Genomic DNA, 17,896 nt, shown 5'->3' with positions numbered 1-17,896 from the left:
CAGACAAATGAAAGGCTTAAACCTCATATTATGCAAAAGTAAATAGGTCAGTCCAATGCAATTATAGAGATCACCTGCCCTTCAAACAAATGCAAGTCCAAAAGACGTCTTTTCAACGTCTTTGATGACATTGCATAAATGTCTCCTGCGGAGCCAGAATGCAAGTTTTTACAACGCTTTTTATGACGACTTCTGAACGTGTGCTATTGTTGTCCAGGTGATCTCCATAAGTGTATTGGACTGATATCACTTTTGCACCTGCAATTAATATTGAAATTGAATTAATCCACCATTATTGTGAATGGCATTGGAGTTTGGGTTCCTCTCCACAGCAGGGCGTGTTGGCTTGCTCACCGGGAGACTGCATTTATTCATTTATTTATTAATTAGATATTTTATTAGAATGATCTTGCTTGTTCTATAAACACCATGCACTGTGCTGAGTTTTACCTTTTCTCTTTTTCCTGTTTGCCCCTGTAAAGCTGCTTTGGAACAATGCACATTGTGAAAAGCGCTATATAAATGAATGAATTGAATGTAACAAATGCCTGTGTGGCTATTTCAATCTTCTTTAAAGATAGAAAAGACCAAACATCCAAGTTCCTGACACACGTGGTGCAGCCAGTGACAGAGATTTTCCGAGTTTGGAAATCGTACTTGTAACAAAGTCCTTTAGAAAGCAAGGAAGGAGACGGGAACCGGCAAACATTCAAACGTTTAATAAAACAATATAAAATAGACAGCCGGCAGCCCCTCAAGGACGACTGCCAGCGACACACACAAACCACAATTAAAACCACAACTCTCTCATTGACGGTCCGGTTGCTCGTCCTCTTATGCTCCCGATCTCCTCCGTGATATGAGACCGCGACTCACGGTCTCATCCCGCCTACTTCACTACAGTACAGTACACTACAGCCAAACACGATAAACTCAGTTTTACTGTCATTGAGGCATAAAAAATTCACTGCAAGCCAAAGTTTCTTTTCTTCCAGACAGTTCAATATTGGCTTAAAGGTATATTTATAATCACACTTTAAAGGGATATCGATTTGGGTGTCATTTGCATATAGATGAAAAGAGATGCCATATTTGTTAAAAATAGATCCTAAAGGAATCGTAGGGAGAAAAGTATAAAAGAATCGAGCCCTGAGGTACACCAGACCTTAAGGGTACCTCAGAGGAAGGATCTTGGCCGATATTGACAATAAACCTAGGATCGGTAAGATACGACCTGAACCCTCTAACCCTAACCCAAATGCAGAACTAAAGTCTAACAAAACCAAAGCAATATACTGGCCAGAATCGCTTGCAACCTTAATATCATTAAAGACTCTTAAAAGGGTTGGTTTAAGACAACTTTTTTACCATTGTTCCATGAGGAATTTTAGACTTGAAAAATCGTAACAAAAAATATCCAAGCAATCTTATCCTTTCCATAGTGTCTCATACATTAAACATCAGACTTCTTGGACCGATGAGTAATAGGAAGCTTTCCTTGAGGACAAAAAATGCAATCTTATGTCTGCTCAAATTACTTGGCAAACATTCTGGATGTTCCTCATAGATGTCAAATGTATGATTATAATATAACATTAGTAGAACAGTTTACTTGCAAAACGGATTGGGTAAGACTTGGTTATAATGAAATCTGAATTATGTCAAAACAGAGCTGTGTTTCAAACCACTGTTATGCAAAGAAAATATGAAATGTCAGCTCTTTTCAACCATAGGCATTATTAAAAACACAATAACATCATCCATACATTTTAAAACTATAACAACAGAAGTAGGCTTATAATAAAAGATTGTTGCAAAAATACAAACGCAAAATTATAGTGATTAACCTTTGATGAATGTCACAGAATAGATGGCGAAGGTGTAGGATAGATGACTAGATGTGAATAGATGTAATCAAAGTGATATTAGTGTCTATTACTCTTTCTTGTTGCTTCTTTCTTTTTTCTCAATAAAGTTAATGAGTTTTCTAACCCATGGTGTCCTGGGGTTAAGGCAGATCTTCTCTCCACTTGATAAACCGGCACTGAAAAAGAAAACATGCAACATATTTTTTAGCTGGTACATTCATTCATAACACTGAAAGCTTGAGGTGTATCTTGCTCAAACTGCACTGTAAAGAAAAATGAACTGTTCACATGCAAACAGAGGAATTTATATTTAATATATCACCTCTACTTTGATTCAACAAGTGTAATGTTCTGTCAATGTCGTAATATATAGACAGTGACCTACTATAATAAATAACAGATTATTTTTGAGGAAAGATTGTATGAGGAAAGTTGTTTGCCTTAGTGAAAAATGAAGAAACAAATCACATTCCAATTTGCAATACTCATCTTTGTGATTTTAAGATGATTTATTGAGTACTTACATGACCTCTGTAGTCTTACAGTGATGACCTCTGGGCAAGATCTCCACACTTTGCAAGTTATCTGGTGGGATTATCCTCGACTCGAGTTTCACACACATGCAGTGGCTGTTGTAACCTGGGCCGAAAGGCTGCAGCGCTGGAGAAAGAGACGGCACTTAGAAATCATACAAAGTAAACAATCATGTGAATCCTTGAGTCTAGCAGCTCAACCGCTGAGTTATCGAAAGTCATGGCATATATCCCAAACAACACAAAGAGTGAGTTCTGTAGAAGTGCTGGCTTTTTTCTTTTATTGGACAACAGCCTAGAACAAGAATTCTGACTCAACCTCCCTTTGTTCAAAAACAAGTCTTGGAATGACATGTTCTCCCTGACATGTACTCTAGTTTCCCCCACAGTCAAACACATGCGGATGAGGTAAATTGGCATCAATAAATTGCCCTTAGTTGTGTGAATATGTGTATCTGTGAATGCCTTGCAATAGACTAGCCATGTATTCAGGGTGTATCCTAAGTACCAGCCCCCCTTGACCTGCAGACAGGGGTGCCGCCAGAAATTCTGGGCCCTATGGAAACCAAAATTTCTGGGCCCCCTACAAATAGGTAAATATAAAGGGGCTCTGCTCTTCTGGGCCCTAAATCAGCCTGGGCCCTTAGAATCGTCCTAACCTTCCACCCCTTTACGGCGCCCATGCCTGCAGAGGACGAAAAGATTCATGGACGGAAGTACTGTGCAATTGCTTTAATGAATAAGACACTATTTGGCTCTACAGAAGCTACTAAAATCTAGAATAAAATTGTATCTATATTTTGTTCAAAAAGTACTAATCTTATTTCAGCAAATGTATGCCCTAAATCCATAAACGGCTCTACCAGCGGTTGGATCTTAGTTTGATCTGGAAAATCACTTTGACCCTTCATGTCACTGAACACAACCTATTAAAATTATATTGATTATTATTTTTTTTTAACATATTAAGCTTACCTTTGGAGAAAAGCATGCTGGCTCCAATCAACATTAACATCAGGAAGAACTTCATGGTGATTTAAACGTTTTAGTTTGACTTCTGAAGACAAAACAGTCAAAATCAGATTCTGTTGTTTGAGTCATTGTACTTTGGCTTATACATCATTGTTTTCAATGGTCTCGTGATATTTCAAAGTTTCAGTTTTATTTCACTTCCCCTGGCTGTTTTGTGTATATTTTTGACATTGTACTGTATGTGCGTGTGAAGGCTCATGTGTAAATATGTGGTTTTGATCTGTTCACATGTTTATAAGCCATGTGTTATATCTTATGTTCTCCACATTACATTAAATTAAAATTCCCCTAGAATTTTAGGCTGTTTTACAAAAATTGATTTTATGAAAACTGCTATGCATTACTTTCCATATTTAGGCAAAATATTGGGATACAAGACGCATATAGATAATCACTAATGGCTCAATAAATCATTTGAATGCAATACTTAGAAAAATTTATTTCATGATGTTCCTAAGAACAAATATATTGTGTGGCCACAATAGTAATACGTTTAGTCAAATTAATGTCATTTATTAAATCACCAAATAAATCTATAAATATTTTTTGTTTGCTTGCCTCATTTTTTAGGTATTATGAAACCACTGTAAGGACATTGTAAAATAACGTCTCAATGTGTCATTGTTGATATTAAGTCAGGCTTTCTCTCTACTCAAGCAGGTATGAGATGTTTTCGCTACAGATTATGTCAGTGTTACCGTAATTTCACAAACTGTTGTCCCAATTTATGACTTTTTTGTATTAATTTATTTTAAGGGTAATGAAGGCACAAACCCCATGTTCTGAAAAAGAACTGTCAAATTAATTTCAAAGTAAAGCATCAAACTGCACTGACCCTTTATAAAAAAAAAGCTGCCCTGTTAAGTATGGCGTTAAGTATTAGTCATCTGTTTTTTTACGTTTTTTTTAAACTGTCTATTTATTGATTTATTTATAATTAGAATTCACAATCTGAGAATACAATACACACAACAATCAATGGTAATAATACACTGTTTTCATTAAAAGCTCATTTCCATTCTCTTAAAGAATAACCGGTCAGTGGCTGAGTCGGTTGGTTCTCATCATCCCTGTATTCTGTCTCGTATTTCTTGCTGATGAGCAGCATGACTCTGGTGTCATCTGATGCTATTGCTTTGGTGTTTTGCAATCTGACCATAAGTCAGCGAGATGTATAACAAGGGCCACAGTGAACAGCTCTGACATTCTGTGGTATGTTGCTCAGGAAGTCCATTATCCAGTTGCACATGAGTGTTTTGATGAGCGTCTGTGGGATGATTGTGTTGACCATCTGACATCTAACATGTGAATACAAGTGTGTGAAGTCCAGGTGTACCGTTAATGAATTTCTATCATCTCTGAGCAGTCGTGTCTGCAAGAGTATTGTTAGTCTGATGTGGGTGTAAGAAATGCTTTTAGGTGAGCATAACTCGCTTTTGAAAACATCAGGAGTGATGGAGGAACATTTAAAGGACAAAAATAATAACAAGAAAAATATTAAGGACATCTGCTAGATGTGTTGCGTATTGTAATAATATAACATTTAAATAAGGTATAGAAAACACAAGACTATATAATCCAGTGTGTTTGTCTGTTTCACTATTTAGCATGTCATTTTAGAGAGTATGTGATACTTGATATAGCCAAGTTTGTAGCCATAGCCGCAGGAACATGTTTTGAGCAGGGGGTGCTGTGTATATTTTTTGGGCCAGGGGTGAAGCAGGGTTTGAATTTCAACTTAAATTTATATCATCGAAGCAAATATTGCTTTAATAATGCTGGAAGTTTCCTCATTGTTTGTAGCCTATTTGCATTATCTATGATAAAATAATGAAATAAAGCCACTGCCAAAAACAAAATTGTGTCAATACTCGAAACAGTCTTTATTCTAGAATTTAATTCCACAGTCAGCGCTGCACCACCTCCCTCTGACCAAGTTTACAAAATAAGTTTTCATTTGAATCTTTCACTCAGCCCTGTTGAACATTTCACTGTTTCTCACAGTCATTGTGGTCTGTCTCGGGCTGCGCACTCGCTCTGTTCTTGCCACACACCGGAATTTACCAAAGTGAGCCAAACATCTTATATACTGAGTAACATTTGAAGGCCACCTGTTATTCAAGGAATAGAGAATAAAAATAGTTTAAAATGGCCCATCCTGCATTAGTAGGAGACTCTGAACTTCTTAACATTAACCTGTAATAAACCATGGGCAAACCATTTACGTGATTAAAAACTCAACTGTACGCTGCACGATTCTTCCAAATATCTTTCTCTGTGTTCATCTGAACAAAGATGTGAATATAGATTTGGAACAACTAGAAGGTGAGCAATTAATGATATAATTTTCATTTTTGGGTGAAATATCCCTTTAAGTCTCATACTGTAACACAAACATTACAGTTTGCATCCCCATCAGAAAAAAAATATTTTGTTTATTGATGTTTTAAGGCACTGTTGACTAGAAAACAGCTTTAAAACTATTTGTATTGTATTTTTATTTATTTAATATTTAAACAGATACATATTTACAACAATCTACTATATATTGCACAATCTTACACAGAGATACAATCAACAAAATATGACAAGTAAAGCAGACTTTAAATGTATTATGTATAAACTTAAATACACAAATGATAGAGAGGTAAACAGCTCTCTAAGAATTCCATATAAGATAGATTCACATTAATAAAGCAGGGGGTGCTCACCCTGTGGTCTGTATGTGTCTTAATGCCCAGTATAGTGATGGTGACACAATACTTTAAAAGCACCGTCCCTGGATGAGACATTAAACTGAGGTCTTGACTCCCTGTGGTCATTAAAGATCCCATGGCACATCTCGTAAAGAGTAGGGGTGTAACCCCAGTGTCCTGGCCAGATTCCCTCTACTGGCCCTTGTCTATGGCAAGCCATTTTGTCATTTAACCCTTGAGGTTTACTAGTGTCTTTTTTTTGGCTACTAGTACTTATTGTTTAATCACTAGTAACTATTCCATTAAATACTAGTACTTATTCATTAGATACTAGTACCTAAAAATTAGATACTAGTGCTTATTTATTAGATACTAGTACTTATTCAATAGATACTAGTACTTAATCATTAGATACTAGTACTTATTCATTAGATACTAGTACCTAAAAATTAGATACTAGTCCTTATTTATTAGATACTAGTACTTATTCAATAGATACTAGTACTTAATCATTAGATACTAGTACTTATTCATTACATACTAGTACCTAAAATTAGATACTCGTGCTTATTTATTAGATACTAGTCCTTATTTATTAGATACTAGTACTTATTCAATAGATACTAGTACTTAATCATTAGATACTATTACTTAATCATTAAATACTAGTACCTAAAATTAGAGACTCGTGCTTATTTATTAGATACTAGTACTTATATGGCAAGCCATTTTGTCATTTAACTCTTGAGGTTTACTAGTGTCTATTTTTAGGCTACTAGTACTTATTGTTTAGTCACTAGTAACTATTCCATTAGATACTAGTACTTATTCATCAGATACTAGTACCTAAAAATTAGATACTAGTGCTTATTTATTAAATACTAGTACTTATTCAATAGATACTAGTACTTATTTATTAGATACTAGTACTTATTCAATAGATACTAGTCCTTATTTATTTGATACTAGTACTTATTGCATCAGTGAATAGTAATTATTCTATTGTTACTAGAAAAATTACAGATTTTTGCCATTGATTTCTATGGAGATCTGTCATTTAGATATCAACTATTCAGTTCTGACTAGTGTGTCTTCCAATACTACTTATTTATTAGTTACTAGTACTTATTTTCAAGATACTAGAGGCTGCAAAACGGATACCAATGCTTAATTTTTAGATACTAGGACTTATTCATTGGATACTAGTACCTAATAAATATATACTAGTATTTATTCTATTTTTACTAGTACTTATTCATTAGATACTAGTACTTATTTATCAGAAACGTATACATGTTTATCGGCTACTAGTACTTATTAGATTTAGACTAGTACCTATTCACGAGATACTAGTACTTTTTTCAATAGTGACTAGTAAGATATTTTATTTTACTAGTAAGACTTGCGATTGAACTCTACAATGGCCTTTTTGACTAGTCATTACATACGACAGGTAAAAAAACAATTGTGACCAGTAAGATAAGGAATGTTACTAGTAACAACCGTAAAAGACACTAGTGTCTAATATATAAGTACACTGTAAAAAATAACACAGATATTTACTTAAAAAAGTAATACACACATTTTTTACGCAATATTCCATGAATAAATCAAGTAAAACTACCTTAATTATTTAAGCAGGTCACATGATAAACTTTAAAAAATTAAGTAGAATTAATAATTTGAGCATTGGATTTATCTTCTTGAACTTTTTTAACTACATTTTAATATTTATTATTGTTCACAACATATATGATGTACAAATAAGCTGAGAGTTGACTCAGTACTGACATTATCAGCATTGCTGTTCACTGCATGAAAAAACAACACTGTGCAAGCTCTCCCACGAAACTAAGTACAAGCAGCACTCTTCTGAAAGATGGTTACCACGAAACTCAGAAATTCAAACTGAATATCTTCTAAATCTTAAAGACAACGGAACAATAAACACTATAAAGTCTTTCATTTCATTCTAAAGCACATAAAATAGCACTTTTTCACAAAAATGACTTTCCTAATGCAGTCGCATGCAGAGCATGCTGGGAACTCTAAATTCACTGCTCAGTTAGGGATTTTAACTTAAATAAGTCATGTAGTTCCACCTCAAAATAATTAAGTAAAGATCCTTCATACAAGTTTAAGTGGGTTGAACATGATACAATTAAGTCGAATTCACTCAATTATTTGTGCATTTAGAATTCTGAGATATTTCTATAATTTTAACTTAAATTTTGGTTAAAAAAGCAATATCACAATTGTATTAAGTAAAGTTTACTCAATTAATTTCATGAAATCTACTAAGATACAGAATCATTTTTTGCAGTGTACTAGTACTTAATGAATTACTACTAGTGCCTATTAAATAGGTACTAGTAGACATTGAATACAAATCCAGTATTTAAAAACAACTACTAGTATTTAATGAATACATACTAGTAGTATCAAAAAGATACTAGTCATTATTGTAACACGTACTAGTCAGAAATTAGTAACTGATATCAAAAACAGAATTACTACTAGTACCTATTCATTTGAAGATATCTTCTGCCTTAAAAGGAACTAGTAAGATGTGTTTGAAGATATCTTGATTCAAACACATTATTGCATAAACATGATTACCCCTCTGTCATCCAATCAGAGTTAACATACTAATACTATGCAAAATGACGATGGCATTGTATGTTAGCTTGTCTGGCTAATCAGTTAGCACAAAAACACAAATAAGGATGTGTTTAGTATCACTATTTATTGTTTTTGATGTGGAATATAATGATAAGTTTAACTTTGTTAGATGGTGAATTTAAATTTGGGATATTTTACGCGGGACTGATATTTGATGTAGCCTAACGGCGGATTTAGCACGAGGCTGAATCCAGCTTCTTATTCACGCTTAGCTTAGGGCCCATCTCACCTTTCTCTTCTTTTACATTTTTTTTTAAAACTTTGTGTGTCTGTAGGCGTGTCTCGGTGTGTGTGTGTCCGCGCGTGTGTCTGTGCCTCCGTACGTTTGTCTGTGTGTGTGTGTGTGTGTGTGCGCGTGTGTGTGCGTGTGTGTGCGTGTGCGTGTGTGTGTGTGTGTGTGTGTGTGAGAGAGCACCGAGGATGGGCTGCTGCTTGCTGTCTGAGTCAAAACATGCTGAATGCCCCTTGAGATGACCGTGAACTTCACGTGGAACCTCCATCACCCACTCCCCTTACCATTCTCAATATTACTTTGATAGAACAGTTTTTAAGCAGCCTATTTCCACCATGAATATTAATCACATCCAATAGTACCAACATTTTTGAAAGTGCAATATTCTAGTGCAGAGCATGAAATACGGTTTATACATAATGAAGTCAATTACGTGTATATTTGTAAAAACCATACTATATTGATATATATTTATTTTTATTCTATATATTTATTTTTTTCAAAAAATGTTCTGATCCATTGCTCTTATACAATTTATTATACACCTGTTGGTCTTAGCCAGTGCGTTAAACACACATTGTATTTCTACTATGTAGTTACATGTATATAGATTTTATGTAAACTTTGTCACTTGTTGTATGTACAGAAAATGGGTCGCCTCATTAACGCAAGCCGATGCCGCTCTTATCTATTTGTGCATGAACATTTATCTTTTTGCAACCCAGCATGCCCTCGATTCTTCTTAAGTTCACTAAACACAAATTAATTTTCTTTCAATAAAGCTGCATTTTCTCTGTATTTGCTCGAGAACCTCCAATTTGCATCTTCTTTTTTACTCTCCGGCCCAATCTCCCTTACATATTACGTTTTCTTATTAATATTCAACATTTAATTTGCATACTGAGTATAAGCTTAAACTAGTATATATTACGTTCAGGATATCTTTGATCTAAAAAGTTACTAGTATGTAATGAATAAGAACTAGTATCTAATGATTAATTACTAGTATCTATTGAATAAGTACTAGTATCTAATAAATAAGCACTAGTATATAATTTTAGGCACTAGTATCTAATAAATAAGCACTAGTATCTAATTTTAGTTACTAGTATCTAATGATTTAGTACTAGTATCTAATGAATAAGTACTAGTATCTAATAAATAAGTACAAGTATCTAATAAATAAGCACGAGTATCTAATTTTAGGTCCTAGTATCTAATGATTTAGTACTAGTATCTAATAAATAAGTACTAGTATCTAATAAATAAGCACTAGTATCTAATATTTAGGTACTAGTATCTAATGGAATAGTTACTAGTATCTAATAAATAAGTACTAGTAGCCTAAAAATAGATAACTAGTAAACCTCAAATGTTAAATGACAAAATGGCTTGCCATACCTTGTCAATCATGGCCTCCTAATAATTCCCACCCTCTTAATTGGCTCTGTATCTCTCTCCTCTCCACGTACAGCTGGTTTTGGTGAGCAAACACTGGCGCAGTTGTACTGTGGCTGCCGTCACATCTTCCAAGTGAATGCTGCACACTGGTGGTGGTTGGTTAAGGAGAGACCCGCTCATATGATTGTAAAGCACTTTAAACAGCAATACACAATTAAGCGCTATATAGATGCCTCATTCATTAATTCATGAAAATCACATTTTATTTTGTTAAGCATTTGGTCGCAAAAAACTTGATCACACCGTTCAAATCTTTAGGGTCAGTTGACTTAATTGTTTTTCATGGTCCTATAAAACATTATGATCAAAAGGTACTGGTTCAAAAGTTTGAAATTTGTCATGTAGAGACAAATATAATTCTGCCTATATATTAATTTCTTTCATTACAAAACCAAGATATTTTTGTTGACTTGGACTGACTAATAAAGAAAAACTGCCCTAAATAGCCCAGAATAGATGGGAACTCCATCACTAGTGAATCAGAAGCACCTCAGGGTGACTACACTGACAATGTTAAATATAGGTTATAATTCATTATTTATTTTTGTCACAACACAACTCCCATTATCGCATTTGTTGTTTTATAATTTAGATGAATAAGAGGGATGAATAAGTGACCCTAAACATTTGTACTGTTATGGTGTCAAATAAATACAATACATTCCTTCAAACAAACATCAGCTGGACTTCTAGTCAGAGTCCTCTTTGTGTTCTTTAGTAAGCAAGATGTTTTTCGATTCTTGCTGCCTTTATGCTGTTTGATTTCTTGTTCAATCTGCAAACATTGAGCAAAATAAAGTGAGTTTAAGTTTAAATGATTTTAAATAATTTTAATGAATAAAAAAATGTGTCATGTTAATTGAGTTGAAATTGAAGCAACTTACTCTTCAATGAGAGATTTCACCCAGGCATCACTGGGATTCAGACAGGTTGTGCTATGTTTTTTCTTCATTGTGGCTCTGTAGAAAACAAATGTGCATTTCAAAATAACAGACTGACATTACAAGCTAACTTAAAGAATGTCTAATGAGCTATTAAAGCTTCAGAAATAAGCATATTTAATAGCTCATATGCTCGGGTTAGTTTTATACTCACATGATCTCCTCATTATTGCAATGCGGACCAGCAGGAAATATCTTTATTGAATCTACTCTTTTGATAGAAATGGGATTTCCTGAATATGTTCTAATACACTGGCATCGAAGTTGTGGTCTACCTGAAGGTGCAATGATAAGAAAGACGGAAATATTAGTGAAATTGAAATGTTAATGTTTAAGAAATTTCCATTTACAGAAAGCAGAACAAAAGAAATCTATGCATAAACAATTATAAACATGCTTACCTTCTGTTGTACAGAACACTATCATGCAGATCAGGAAAGTCAGGGCTACTACAGTGAATGTTTTCATATTGATGCAATTTTATGCAGGGTAATGCTAGTGTCTTTCGTATCAAGTAGCTCACTCATCCACTGTTCATCAGTGAGTGAATCTAGCAATGGCCTGCACTCTCGCTTTTAAAGAAAACCTCCCGGAAGAGTTCATTGCGCAACAGAGATTTCTCAGTAATCTTATGTTCCACAGAATCTCCAAATCTTCATAAACCAGAAGCCACTCTTTTCACTTTTATTGCGTATGCATGTTTTTTTCAACTTCAGTGAGTAGGTGATGTGTAAAAATTGTCTTATTTTATCATAGTTTGCATCTGTCACTCTTGCTCCTTCATTGCAAGTGAAGCCTGACACAACTGCAAGTTGCTTTCCAAAATATTTTCTGGATATTAGAACTCCAATATTATTGTCAAAATGTTTAAAGAAGGCTGTAAAAACAAATCTGGGAAATTTATCTTCCATCTCTCATTCAAAATAGTTTAAATACGAAATTGAAATATTACCTCACTGAAGTAAAACAAAAAAGTGGAGAGAAATTTAAATTGCAATTAATGTTTTTTGCCAATTATTGGCATCCCCAGAGAAATTCGTATTAGTCAAATATCTTTGTTTATTTCCATTCATATTTATATTTTAATTTACACACTACAGTGAGTCAAAATAAGATAACATTTCCAACAATGGGTAAAACCAAAGATTATTTAACCTGCCATGTGAAAACCTAGCTTTTTTGTGATTAACTTTTTTACTGAGCTTAAAATCTTCCTACATAATTAAAAAAAATCTATGAATATAAATAACCTTTATATATTTAATACTGACTGGGTGAGGTCATGTTTTGAAATCTTGGTTATAAATAATGATTGAAATCAAATTTTGATTATTTACTTTATATGATCCTGTCTGTGAAAACCAGGCTCAAAGCATAGTTCTGATATGCAGCGAAAAGATGATAATCTAGGTGGCTGTAACAAAATAGCTAATGATAGTACAGTATCTCACAGAAGTGAGTACACCCCTCACATTTTTGTAAATATTTTATTATATCTTTTCATGTGACAACACTTAAGAAATGACACTTTCCTAAAGTAGTGAGTGTACAGCTGGTTTAACTGAGTAAATTTGCTGTCCTTTCAAACTAATAAAACACACAGCCATTAATGTCTAAACCGCTGTTAACAAAAGTTGAGTACACCCCTAAGTGAAAAAGTCCAAATTGGGCCCAAAGTGTCAATATTGTGTGTTGCCACCATTATTTTCCAGCACTGCCTTAACCCTCTTAGGCATGGAGTTCACCAGAGCTTCACAAGTTGCCACTGGTGTCCTCGTCCAGTCATCTATGACGATATCAGAGAGTTGGTGGATGTTAGAGACCTTGCGCTCCTCACCTCTCTTTTGAGGATGCCCCACAGATCCTCAATAGGGTTTAGGTCTGGAAACATGCTTGGCCATTCCAACACCTTTACCCTCAGCTTCTTTTGGGGTCGTTATCATGTTGGAATACTGCACGTTGCTTTCCAAAATAAACTGCACGTTGCTTTCCAGTCTCCGAAGGGAGGGGATCATGCTCTGCTTCAATATGTCACAGCACATGTTGGCATTCATGGTTCCATCAATGAACTCTAGCTCCCCAGTGCCGGCAGCACTCGTGCAGCCCCAGACCATGAATCTAATCTTATTTCAGCAAATGTATGCACTAAATCCATAAACTGCTCTACCAGCTGTTGGGTCTGAGTTTGATCTGCTTTATGAGAAGATGAGTCTCGCACTACTAGAGTATATTTTGTACTGAGGGGCGTGTCTGAGCATAAACACAACATGGATATATAAAATGTTGGGGGGACCAGGCCCCCCGCTAGCTCCACCCATGCTTTTAAGTGCCTGTGGATGAATATTTTTTGCTCTATCAAATATCAAAGTGTTACTTTCCATAATGTTCAACTATAAATCCCAAAATACCACATCAGGCTTATTCATAGCCACGGGGAATGGGGTTGCTGCAGCTTGAAGTCGAGCGAAAGGAAAACAGAAACAGTGTCAAAAATAAATAAACAAATAAAGGCAGATACTATTTGCGAAAAAACGATACCAATTAAATCAATTATTCAAGTGAGCTAAGGTGTAAAGTTTGTATAACGTGGCACAGGAGATCCCACTACAGATCATAAAGGCATTTAAATTCAATTTAATTGATTTAAGAGTTAAAAGTAATTTTTATTCATGAAGTTAAGGGTAAGGTTGGGGTTTAGGGCTTTAATATCTCAACAAGTTGCAATCATTTTAATAAGTTTTATAACTATAATGAATTACACTCTGTTATTATTGCATAATGTAAGTGAAGGTCAAACATCATCAGTGTCATCCCAGAAAGAATGGACACTTATGGTGTATTGCATGCAGGCCAGCCAGCACTAATGTAAGACTTTTTTTGAGATTGTGGCAAATAGGTCTACAGGCAGAATGTTACGGGTAGATTTCTATGTGCTGTCACTGTGCAGCATGCAGTTGTGTTTAATAGCGTGAATGGTTTGCCTATGGGTTATTATAGGTTGATGTTTGGGTGGTAAAGCTGCCACCGCGCAGCAAAAAATAACACCAGATAGGGCCCAAATCTGGCCCACACCTTAGTCCCCATACCACCTCGTCTGGCCCTCACTCCTGTTTGCCAGATTTGGGCCGCAGCCAACCAAAGCTATGCCATATGTCAAACATCAGAACAAATAAAGCAGAGCTGACCCAAATATAAACAACAGTTCATTTCAATTCTGGCCCAGATTTATCCCAAAACCAACACATTTCTGTGCTCCAGTTTGACAGAATTTGTATTGAGTTTCATTATTATTATAGTGATGATTGAGACAAGAGTGATGAACATCTGCTGTTAACAAAGAGCATCACTGCAGAAAAGTTCTGAAAATATTAAGTTTACCCAAAGAAACACAACAACTACAACCTGAAATGCAACCCAGCTAAAAAAAATGTTATAAGAACGTTCCTTTGAGGTTTTTCACATTTTAAAATAGGCAAAATGTCAGTTTTTAACGTTTTAAGATCGTTCCCATCTCACAAAAGTCACCAGCATGGTGATCACGGTTTCCTTGAGTTGGGATCTTGACCCTTGACGTTTACTTTTGTACATATATGTGCTAATTGAAATGAACTGTTGTTTATATTTGGGTCAGTTCTGCTTTATTTGTTTAAGGTTTTGCCTGTGGCCCAAATCTGGCAAACAGGAATGGACCGCCCAAGTGCCATCATTCCACACGGTATCTGGGCCAGATGAGGTGGTATGGGGAGTAAGGTGTGATTTTTTTTGCAATCTGGGTAGTTTCTACAACAGATTGTGCATTGCCTATTGGCATACAAATAACATGCGTTTGTGTTTTTTTTTTATGCTGTATCCTATAATCACACTGGGATCTTCTTTATTCTCAGCAGAAACACATCTTTGCATCTGTTATTTATTAACATTAAACTAAGCGGACCACCCATGGCACAGTCATAACTTTTTGCCCTGACCAAAAAACAAAGCCAAATCACAGCACAAACAATCCAAATAGGTTCCCACCACGGCTCTGAGCTTCTTGCACCGTTGAGAAATAGGAAGTGTTTCTTCAGCTCAAATTACTTGGCAAACATTCAAGATGTTTTTCATAGATTTCAAATGTACGAATATAAGATAACATCAGCAGAACTGCTAACTTGCAAAACGGATGTGTAAAACTCAGTTATAGTGATATCTGGATCATTACAGATTAGAGCTGTGTTACAAACCGCTATCACTATAAGAAAATATGTAATGTTAGCTGTTTTCAACCATAGTATTTATTAAAAACTTAACAGAACCATCCATACATTATACAACTATTACAACAGAAGTAGCCTTATAACAAAAGATTGATGCAAAAATACATTTGGTAGAGATTAACCTTTGATGAATGTCACAGAAAACATGGCGAAGGTGTCTTGTGAATAGATGTAATCAAAGTGGTATGAGTGTCTTTTACTCTTTCTTGTTGCTTCTTTCTTTTTTCTCAATAAAGTTAATGAGTTTTCTAACCCATGGTGTCCTGGGGTTAAGGCAGATCTTCTCTCCACTTGATAAACCGGCACTGAAAAAGAAAACATGCAACATACTGTATTTTTAAAGCTGGTACAACATTTATTCATAAAACTAAAAGTCTCAAACTGTACTGCAAAGAAAAATGAATGCAGACACAGGAATTTATATACAGTATAATATATCAATGTTCTGTCAATGTCATATGAATAATTGTCCTTCCCTGCTATAATAAATAACAGATTAATTCTGAGGAAAGGTTTTTTGAGGACAGTTATTGTTTGACTTTGTGAAAAATAAAGGCATTCCAATTTGAAATACTAATTTTTGTGAGGAACATTTCAGGAAGATTTAATGAGTACTTACATGACCTCTGTAGTCTTACAGTGATGACCTCTGGGCAAGATCTCCACACTTTGCAAGTTATCTGGTGGGATTACCCTCGACTCGAGTTTCACACACATGCAGTGTCTGTTGTAACCTGGGCCGAAAGGCTGCAGCGCTGGAGAAAGAGACGACACTTAGAAATCATACAAAGTAAACAATCATGTGAATCATTGAGTCTATCAGCTCAACAGCTGCTTTAACGAAAATAATGGCATATATCCGAAACAACACAGCGCGAGTTCTGTAGAAGTGCTGGCTTTCTTTATTTTACTGGACACCAGCCTAGAGCAACAATTCTGACTCTACATCCTTTTATCAATACAAGTCTTGCAGGAGATTGTTTCCTTTCTGTGTGGAGTTGACATGTTCTCACTGGCATGTACTCTAGTTTCCCCCACAGTCAAACACGTGCGGATGAGGTAAATTGGCATCAATAAATTGCCCTTAGGTATGTGAATATGTGTATCTTTGAATGCCTTGTAATGGACTAGCCATGTATTCAGGGTGTATCCTGCCTCTACCCTGAGAACCAGCCCCCTCATGACCTGCAGAGGACACTGTGCACTCGCTTAAATGAACAAGACACTATTTGGCTCTGAAGAAGCTTCTAAAATCTAGAATAAAATTGTATCTATATTTTGTTCAAAAAGTACTAATCTTATTTCAGCAAATGTATGCCCTAAATCCATAAACTGCTCTACCAGCGGTTGGATCTTAGTTTGATCTGGAAAATCACTTTGACCCTTCATGTCACTGAACACAACCTATTAAAATTATATTGATTATTATTATTTTTTAACATATTAAGCTTACCTTTGGAGAAAAGCATGCTGGCTCCAATCAACATTAACATCAGGAAGAACTTCATGGTGATTTAAACTTTTTAGTTTGACTTCTTAAGACAAAACAGTCAAAATCAGATTATGTTGTTTGAGTCACTGTACTTTGGTTTATATATCATTGTTTTCAATGGTCTCGTGATATTTCAAAGTTTCAGTTTTATTTCACTTCCCCTGGCTGTTTTGTGTATATTTTTTGACATTGTACTGTATGTGCGTGTGAAGGCTCATGTGTAAATATGTGGTTTTGATCTGTTCACATGTTTATAAGCCATGTGTTATATCTTATGTTCTCCACATTACATTAAATTAAAATTCCCCTAGAATTTAAGGCTGTTTTACCAAAAATTATTTTATGAAAACTGCTCTCCATGACTTGCATATTTAGGCAAAATATTGGGATACAAGACGCATTTAGATAATCTCTAATGGCTCAATAAATCATTTGAATGTAATACTTAGAACAAATATATTGTGTGGCCACAATAATAATACATTAAGTTAAATGAATGTAATTTATTATTTCACCAAAAATAATCGATCTATAAATAGTTTTTTGTTTGCTTGCCTCATTTTTTAGGTATTATGAAACCACTGTAAGGTCATTGTTGAAATTAAGTCATACTTTTCTCTCTACTCAAGGAACCATGAGATCTTTTCGCTACAGATTATTTCAGTGTTACTGTAATTTCACAAACTGTTTTCCCAAAACAGTG

At 34.9% G+C, this 17,896-nt stretch overlaps 3 protein-coding genes across 3 annotated transcripts; all 3 read right to left on the bottom strand.

Moving 5' to 3' along the window:
* Window positions 1-704: 704 nt before the first annotated feature.
* On the bottom strand, window positions 705-3,691 carry LOC130427432 (interleukin-8-like). Its single transcript, XM_056754917.1, has 3 exons — window positions 3,377-3,691; window positions 2,393-2,528; window positions 705-2,044 (listed from the first exon to the last, which is right to left on the bottom strand). Exons 1-3 carry the CDS (start codon window positions 3,429-3,431, stop codon window positions 1,936-1,938), a joined length of 300 nt encoding a protein of 99 aa, XP_056610895.1. The 5' UTR covers window positions 3,432-3,691; the 3' UTR covers window positions 705-1,935.
* Window positions 3,692-10,681: 6,990 nt separating this feature from the next.
* On the bottom strand, window positions 10,682-11,981 carry LOC130427419 (C-X-C motif chemokine 10-like). Its single transcript, XM_056754892.1, has 4 exons — window positions 11,847-11,981; window positions 11,600-11,720; window positions 11,389-11,463; window positions 10,682-11,279 (listed from the first exon to the last, which is right to left on the bottom strand). The coding sequence occupies exons 1-4, from the start codon at window positions 11,911-11,913 to the stop codon at window positions 11,219-11,221; spliced, it is 324 nt and encodes a 107-aa protein (XP_056610870.1). The 5' UTR covers window positions 11,914-11,981; the 3' UTR covers window positions 10,682-11,218.
* Window positions 11,982-15,713: 3,732 nt separating this feature from the next.
* LOC130427426 (interleukin-8-like) lies at window positions 15,714-17,257 on the bottom strand. The gene is made up of 3 exons (XM_056754905.1): window positions 17,155-17,257; window positions 16,321-16,456; window positions 15,714-16,006 (listed from the first exon to the last, which is right to left on the bottom strand). The coding sequence occupies exons 1-3, from the start codon at window positions 17,207-17,209 to the stop codon at window positions 15,898-15,900; spliced, it is 300 nt and encodes a 99-aa protein (XP_056610883.1). The 5' UTR covers window positions 17,210-17,257; the 3' UTR covers window positions 15,714-15,897.
* Window positions 17,258-17,896: the final 639 nt, after the last annotated feature.

This window comes from Triplophysa dalaica, chromosome 1, assembly GCF_015846415.1.
Source record: "Triplophysa dalaica isolate WHDGS20190420 chromosome 1, ASM1584641v1, whole genome shotgun sequence".
NCBI classification, from domain to species: Eukaryota; Metazoa; Chordata; class Actinopteri; order Cypriniformes; family Nemacheilidae; genus Triplophysa; species Triplophysa dalaica.
The sequence above is the reverse complement of the archived record's forward strand: the minus strand, read 5'-3'. Positions and strand labels throughout refer to the sequence as shown.